This window comes from Primulina huaijiensis, chromosome 13 (assembly GCF_012295235.1).
Source record: "Primulina huaijiensis isolate GDHJ02 chromosome 13, ASM1229523v2, whole genome shotgun sequence".
NCBI lineage: Eukaryota > Viridiplantae > Streptophyta > Magnoliopsida > Lamiales > Gesneriaceae > Primulina > Primulina huaijiensis.
In genome coordinates this window covers 17,282,638-17,291,689 of record NC_133318.1, presented here as the reverse complement: position 1 = coordinate 17,291,689, position 9,052 = coordinate 17,282,638, and the positions used below count along the sequence as shown (strand labels likewise).

Genomic DNA, 9,052 nt, shown 5'->3' with positions numbered 1-9,052 from the left:
GCCACTTGAAATATCATAAGAAATAAAGAAATGTTGATTAAAATGACTACAGCTTAATGAACATGACTCGTTCTTTCGTTAAATTAGAGAAATAATAATAATAATAATAATAATAATAATAATAAAATGCTCTTCTTATATTTTTTTAACCATCAAAAGAACGAGTAGGTATCTTGTGAGACGATCTCACAAATCTTTATCTGTGAGACGGGTCAACCCTACCGATATTCACAACAAAAATAATAATACTCTTAGTATAAAAAGTAATACATTTTCATTGATGACTCAAATAAGAGATCCGTCTAACAAAATACGACCCGTGAGACCGTCGTTTTTGCCCAAAAGAACATATATATAATCATTGAACTTTATGACAAAAAGACAGAATCAATTAGTAATTTAAGATTAAAGCCAATAATTGACCAACACATATGGAGTTAGTCAATGCTGAAATTGTTATAAAATTGACTATGTAAGCATACCGTAGCTTAAGGAGAATAAATCGATATTTTCAAACATATTGAACTCAAATATATATATATATATAGATTTGATACGGTGAACACCAAGTACATCGTTGAGGTAAAGTCATATACATCTAATAAATGAATGTCAATTTAACCGATGTTCACATTGACAGTACGATAGGTGCTCACGATATGAGAAAACTAAAGGAAAGCTTGACATAAAATAAAAAAGAAATGCAACGTCGACGCATATGTTGGTTGATAGTAGGTACACTTAATTCAAAGGATATTTGTTACATTTTTTTTTAGATTTGATTATAAATAATATATGATATAAGAATGATAAATCAATATATGTTGATATATAACATAATGATTTATAATTATAATATTTTATAGAATTTAACCTAACATTAAATGAAACAAAGATGAGTAAGTGTATAACATTTCATCTTTCGGATCAAACAATTTGGCGCCTCTATAACAAACTTGTCCATGCCGTATAGCTTATGTATAAAATTATTTTTGCATATATAGGACCAAATTTTTTTAGATATTTTCATCATATCATGTATGCGTTGGATGTTGCATGGCAGTTATATTAATAATAACTAGCGAACAATGCGAATATGTGTAAATGGGGTTGACAAAAACTTGTGTGAGACGGTCTCACGGGTCGTATTTTGTGATATGGATCTTTTATTTGGGTCATCCATGAAAAATTATTACTTTTTATGCTAATAATATTGCTTTTTATTGTGAATATCTGTAGGGTTGACCCGTCTCACAGATAAAGATTCGTGAGACCGTCTCACAAGAGACCTACTCAGTGGGATTTGAGTATAAAAAAAATGTGTATATTCATAAAACTTATAAGCCAGTGAATCAAAAGGGAAAAAATTCAATCAATAAATAATTAAATATTTTTATTGAGTTTGATTAAAATTAAATATTTAAATGGGGTTCGTGTAAATTCAAAATGTACACTCAAATAAATGAAAGCCCAATGCAAACAAAGGAAAAATCAACAGTTAATGTGAATACTGTCAATTTTGGTGCATGAACTAAACAACCGCACATTAGTGGGCTTTGTATAAATAAATTAAAATGAATTTGAATTCATATTGAAACTGAACTCTAAATTAATTAAAACTCGAGGCTAACATTGCTATTATTGTCAAAATAATAAATTAATTTGTACTCATTACCGTTGAAATATAACATAATTACTAGTGCATTCATAGATGGCACCAAATTGTCTAATATAAAAGGGATATTTTTTTTAACCTCGGTCAATTTTTTTTTAAGAAAATAACATCCTCAAGTATATTTGAAACACACTTGAGGATGTCATTTTCTTAAAAAAAGAGTTGATCGATGTTATTTAACCAATTTCCCCAATATAAACCCGTGGATATTGAAATAGAGAAAATAATTTGTCAATTAACTTGTTCAATTATAAGTCTTTGTCAATTGAGTTTTCAAAGTTTGATTTTGGTATACTAATTTTTAAATTTTTTTATTATTTTAATCAAATTGCTAATATGTCGCCAGATAATATTGATATGACATCAAACAATGTTGTCATAATATTGAAAATTGCTGATTTGACATATGTCACCATAGAAATGAAAACAAAATAGAAGAAAATTAAATTTCAATATACCAAAACTCAAACTTTGACAATTTAAATAACCAAAAAAATCATTTTTTCATTAAAATAGTGCAAAAAAATTTTGATATAATAAATTTTGTAATAGAACAAAATTTTGCAAGAAAAATTATGTAATCTTAAATCAATATAATAATTTATTACGATAGCAACATCGAGAAATAAATATGATTCCTGGTAGATATCTTGATTGAATTATATTACGAACTAATAAGGATAATTCGACATTTATTTATTTATTTATTATTGCTTATAAAGGAAAATTATCCCTATAACAAGAAATGTACTTGTGCACATACCCTTTACAATTGGAATATTATATATTTATTTTGGAGACTCAGCCTGTCTAATTAAGTTAACAACACTTGTAACCAAAAATAGTAATAATGATATATATAACCCAAAAAAATGGGATAAAAAGGGCATTGTTCTACTCTTCCTTCCTCTAGGCCCTTTGATTAAGAACCATCTTCTGGGAAGTTGAGCATCTACAATTCACTCGATTTTGGCAGAGCGCCTGCATGATGGATACGCGAAAATTGAAGAAAATGTTGGAGATGATGAATACATGAATATATATGACTTGAAATTTGTTGAGTAATTTTGTTAGCCCATGACACATATATACCTTGTATTGTTTCTGAAGGTTTTTGATGTATTCCACAGCTAAATCCAACATATCTGCTGTGTTGGTTTGCTGCATGTCCAGAAAAAAGATTGGAAATATTCATTAAAGTAAATTGATTTCCAAAATGGATTGGAAATATTCATTAAAACATGTACCTTATCCATGTTTGGAACCAGTTCTTGTAGTTTCCTCATTCTTTCACTGATCCTAGTCCTTCTTAACTGCACCAAATTATCTTTCATTCCATCTCAAATTGTACCTCACTATTGGAAACATATATATATATGTATATATATATATGTGTGTGTGTGTGTGTGTGTGTGTGTGTGCGCGCATACCCTCTCGGCAATGCTTCGTGGATGAGTGGCACAACCGCGCTTGGCACGGATCTTACAAGGAACCATATCTTGAAGCTGCAACAGCTTCTCCATTTCAGACGAAGTCTTCGATAAACTTAAGTGGCGTGACAAAGTATTTGATCTGTTCTCAGGCTCCCCATTCTGTTCACACACACACAAAACACATACTGAATTGTGAACATAATAACAAGTTTATACAGTATATATTGGTGATAAAGACAGAATCGAGATTTACTACCAGAGTGTTACCAAATAACTTGTGGGGAGCATCATCAAGTTCCCTTTTGATGTCAGTAGAGAACTTTTCTGCGAAATTCGAAGAATCGTTCCAAGAACCAAATGGGGATCCAAATAGACTGTCATGGTCACTGCCTCTTCCGGCCTTTGCATCATCCGGTCCATTTTCAACCTCTGAAATCTGAGACAAAGTTCCAGAGAAGAAAATGTTGCGATTTTTTAGCCTGCTTGAACATGGACTTGAGTCTCCATTATTATCACGACAATCAGATATATTATAGCTTCCAGTCCCTGACCTTACATTTCCATACGCTGAAAATTAAATTCTGACAAATTGTGAGCAATAGATGCACTTTACCAATTCACACTGAATCACAAATAAAAATAGTAATTAAAAACAACTCTTCGAGTTTTCTTGATTAATTCAAAGCACCAAATTAATAACTAACAGAGAAAAATCAATCACAATTATCCCAATCCCTTTTAGTTCAAGCTCATATTTTTCACATCCACTATCATAGATTCAATTTAACCAAGCATCAATCCAAGAAATTTAGATTTATGGGATACTTGTGATATTTTAAAGAGAGAGAGAGTACCATGTTGAGGGGTGAGATTTGAAAAAAATCCAGCAGTATTGTTTTGCCTCAAAAGATTTGGACTCATTTTTCCCAGCACTTGATGCTCCATCCCCATAGAACTCATAGCCACTGCACTAAACCCACCACCATCCACAGCCAAAGACCCCGATTGGCCAACATTTTGACTTGGGTATTGTGGTGGCAACCGCGCACCAATTCCACTGCTACCATTATTTTTACAAATATCATTCATTCTACTATTTTCATCACCGAAACAAAATCTAGAACTCAATCTTGCAGTACCCTTTTCACGAACCCCATTATTTGTAAGACTTTCCAGCAAAAACTGGGAGCCGACCTATACTTCAGCAGCCCAGAATTGATTTGGCTGCTGTTCGAGCTACTAAACTGCTGCCACTCGCTGTAGTTTGAATTTGTATCAGATTCCATGAACAGAAACCAAAGCTCGGGGTTCTTCGGAGACCCAGATCGGTGTTCTTCAGGCTTGGGATTAGGTGAAGATATAGGGCCCGAATCAGAGGATAATGCATGGGAATCGCCATACATTCCCGCAGTGCAACTTTATCCCCACACAAAATTCTTGGAGTCTTTATCAGAATTAAGCAGCAGCTTATTTTTTAAGCAGTTGATGGGAAATGAAACCTTGTAACAGAAGCAACAGAGAGATCTGACTTTTTCGAGAAGTCCTTGATCAGCTTGGATTTTGCTGTTTTCAATTTTTTTTTAAAAAAAACCTCGTCGGCAGTGAAGATTCTAAAATGTTATGAAGCAAAAGATGATGGAGATGCGGGGTTGTTTTATTTATCTATTAATTTACTTTAAATTTCCATTTTTGGCTAACCTTTGCAAAAAGTGGGACCGGAGAGGAGACTTTTTTTTGGATTTGGATTATAATCTGGTTTTCTCTGACAATTTTTCATAACAATTTTTCAATTTTATTTGACACTATATAAGGTTCATCAGATGATGAACTGATCATCTCATGTAAAAGTACACATCATCAAGTACGATATTTTAAGCCACAGCAGATACAAATTTTTTTTTTAAGTAGAGTAGAGGAAGTGAGAGGGAAAAGTTGGAGAGGGGGAAAAAATTAAAGAAAAAGGTAGGGATTGCAGACATCAGCAAACGATATGAACAAAAATTTCTAATTTAAGAATAGTTCCCATGAATTACAAATACTATCTAAAAATGGGGATAAATAAGCACGCACGTTGTATCCATTTTTTCAGATAAATTCAGGAAAACTAGTTAGAATAAAAATTCGACCAGTGTGGGACTTTTTAGGGATTCATAAGTTAATTCGGCAATGTTCGCAAGAAATTATTTTAACTATTTCCAAGCTTTTAGTTAATGAAACATTGGAAATTTTATTGTAGAAGTTCGAAAACACTTAAAATAAGTTGTTGTAAACATTACCTTAATCGCATTCTTGAGCTTAGATCATTTATAACTTGGCAGACTTTTGCATTGATATACTAATTTTTAATTTTCGACTATTTGATATATCTAGTTGTTTACATGACACCATTACATCAAATATGTAACAATTTTTGGTAATGTATTAGCAATTTGGCGAAATAAGTTGCACCAATTTAAAAGCAAACTTCGACTATGTAGTGAATCAAAACTTAAAATGATTCAAGTAGTAAGACACTATCGAATTATTTTTTATAATTATATATATTTTTAAAACAGCTCGATATATATCCTTATATTCAGTATTCTGATATATATCTTTTTAATTACCTCCTATTTTTCTATCACTTTTCTTTGTTGATCTCCAATTATTTTTTTTCAAATTCTTTAGATTTTCTATTTTGAAAAAAAAATCATATAAAAAGTTATAATAAATTAGTAAAAGACCAGAAAGCTCAAAAAATATTTAAGTTTATTTTCAGTAAACCAATTACTGCTAAGATTTATTGATCATATAGGATCTAGTAAAGAAGTTGGAGAGTAATTCTATTTGTAATCGAAAGTTGAATACTTTTAGTGTACGTATTTAAATACTTTTTATTAATTTACATTAAATAGTTGGATTTTTATTAATGTGAATAAACTATGCTGTGTAAAACATATGTAATTAAGATGCTACTACGTTTTATAATTATGATGAAGAAATGTCGAATTTCCAAAAGTCAAAATTCCACTCAAGAATAAAATGGATTTGTTTGGAATCAAATGTAAGCACAGCCACTAGTGGATCAGACGGGAGAAAATAGTATAATTTGTTTTTGCAATTATTAGTGTGCATTAATGTGCAATAAATGTCACTGTTTGTTAGGTTAATTGAAATATGAGATTTGTGTTGCTGAACGATTTAAAAAATTTGAGTTGTATCATTACTATCAGTTATAGTGAAACGGCGAGCGCTCGATCCTAAAATTATTATTAGAGCCAAGATCACGGGTTTGCTTCTCATTGATTGTAAGGAGTTCAATTATTGAGAGAAAGATTGTTGATGTTCAATAACTGTTACTGTTTGTTATGATTAGAACAATCAAAAAGTGACACTTTGTTGTACGATTTAAAATATTTGAGTTGCACAATTATCACAAATTATAGTTGTTGGTAAAGCGACAAACGTTCGATCCTACACTAATTATTGATTCAACATAAAATGAGATATTTACAAAAGTAGAACATATATAACATATCGAATTCATGAAGTTATTCTATAAGTAAAAAATCAATAAATTCGAGTTCTAAATATGTTTACTTTAAGTGATATGATAAATAATATTGTGATTATTACAATATATGAGTAAGATATGAAATAGTAATATGTAGAAATAATAATTGTATAATTTGATTGATTAAATTTGAAATTACTCTTCGATTTTTTTATTAATCAATGAATATGAATAAAGTAAATAGAAAATATTGTCAATTTCATTCACTCACTTGATCGAATTATCGTTAAAAAAAATTTGATTATAATCGACATATCCGAATTAACTTAAGAGGATCAAACCAATCGCGGGAGAGAAATGGTCAAGTTAAGAATTTTTAAGATTCAAGTTTGATAAGGAATAAATAGAAAGTTTTTTTTTTAAATGTGTGTGTGTTTATTTATAATTTCATTTTCCTAATGAATAAGTACATTATTGAAAGATGCCCAGATAATGGTGCTAAAACCCTAGCTTGCACTTGAAGCTTGCCAGAGATTAGGGTTCGATGGACTTTGGGAATATGATTCAGATGCTGATGCACACGAAATAATTTTTAAAGGTTTATACATTGGATTTTTATACACTCACGATATTGACTTAATACCAATAAAAATTTTACTTTTAGAAATAATTGATAGAACATATCAACAATAATTCTTATATATCCTTATGCGAGGATGCGAATCGGATAATTGAGAAAACGTATTAAAAATAATTCTTATCTCTATACGACACGAATCGGATGCAGATAATTGATTAATTTTTACACAATCAAACATATTAATTGATTAGACATTCTATAATCATGTATGTTCCCCCTCAATCACTACTACAAAAACGGCAAACGACAACGGATTTTATCCGTTGTCGTAGCCATTTAAAAACTGTTGTAACTGAGGGTGTTGTTGAAAGTCCGTTCAACGACAACGGTTTATATCCGTGGTGGTAGATCAAATTAAAAACCGTCGCTAATATTAGCGACGGTCATCTTTCAAGAGTTCCGTCGCTAATTTGTTTCGAAAAATAAAAAAAATACTTTTAATAATTTAATAAATCAAAAAGAAACTAATAATCCAAACTAAAATCGTGTAAAAGAAAAAAATTTTAAGTGTTGTGAAGTAGTAAAATCGTGTAAAAGAGAAAAATTTTAAGTGTTATAAAGTGGTTAGAAAAATTTTACGTGTTGTGTGAAAGTGATAAAATTGTGTAAGATAAAAAAATTTTAAGTGTTGTGTGAAAGTGATAAAATTGTGTAAGATAAAAAAATTTTAAGTGTTGTGTGAAGTGATGAAATGGTGTAAGAGAGAAAAATTTTAAGTGTTATGAAGTGGTGAAAAAAATTTTAAGTGTTGTGTGAAGTAATAAAATGGTGTAAAAGAGAAAAATTTTAAGTGTTGTGAAGTGTTGTGGAGGAAAATGGAACGAAAATGGAGATATTTATAGACAGTTTGCGACGGATTTTGGTTAAACCGTCGCTATTGGCGACGGTATATAATAAACCGTCACATATTTTTATTTGGCAACGGTTGGATTTAAACTGTCGCTAAAATTAGCGACGGTTTCAAAACAATGTCGCTAAATTTAGCAACAGTTATTTCAAAACCGTCGCTAATTTAAACTTAGCGACGGTTTTGACAAACCTGTCGCTAACTTAGCGACGGTTTTTGAAATAACTGTCGCTATATATTGCAACGTTTTCCAAAATCGTTGTTGTTTGTCAAAAAAACCACGCTAAAATTAGCGACTGTTATGTTAAAACCGTCGCAAATGTAAACGTAGCGACGGTTGTAATAAACCGTCGCTACAATTAGCGACGGTTTTGAAATAACCGTCGCTACATATTGCAACGTTTTTCAAAACCGTTGTTGTTTGTCAAAAAAACCACGGTAAAATTAGCGACGGTTATATTAAAACCGTCGCGAATTTAAACGTTTAGTGACGGTTTTTGAATTAACCGTCGCTAAATATTGCAACGTTTTCCAAAACCGTTGTTGTTTGTCCAAAAAAACACGCTAATCGACAACAGTTCAATAGAACCGTTGTCGTTGAGCGTTTGAACCGTTGTCTTTGATCACAAAAACCGTTGTCTTTGACCCCAAAAAGTGACCCCCAAAAGACAACGGTTTTCGATAAAACCGTTGTTAAAAAACATACGACAAACGGTTTTTCACGTATGTGCGTTGTTGTATGCAGAAATTCTTATAGTGTATATATATTGAATGAAAGTTAAAATAATTGTTAATACCAACAACAAATTTATATTTGTAAGTGGTACTATAGCAATAAGTTTAAAATATTTATATGGAAAATTAAATTAAATAACGAATGATTGTTTATGATTGTGGAAGTGGCGAGTTGACCTCCCGGAGCTTTACTCCCCCATCTCATAAATTGACACGTGTCTTTTTTATT

The 9,052-nt window shown here is 30.8% G+C and overlaps 1 protein-coding gene across 1 annotated transcript; it reads right to left on the bottom strand.

Moving 5' to 3' along the window:
- Positions 1–2,419: 2,419 nt before the first annotated feature.
- On the bottom strand, positions 2,420–4,745 carry LOC140991729 (transcription factor bHLH130-like). The gene is made up of 6 exons (XM_073461852.1): positions 3,963–4,745; positions 3,365–3,675; positions 3,106–3,267; positions 2,923–2,988; positions 2,768–2,836; positions 2,420–2,656 (listed from the first exon to the last, which is right to left on the bottom strand). The coding sequence occupies exons 1-6, from the start codon at positions 4,195–4,197 to the stop codon at positions 2,585–2,587; spliced, it is 915 nt and encodes a 304-aa protein (XP_073317953.1). The 5' UTR covers positions 4,198–4,745; the 3' UTR covers positions 2,420–2,584.
- Between the last annotated feature and the right edge of the window lie 4,307 nt (positions 4,746–9,052).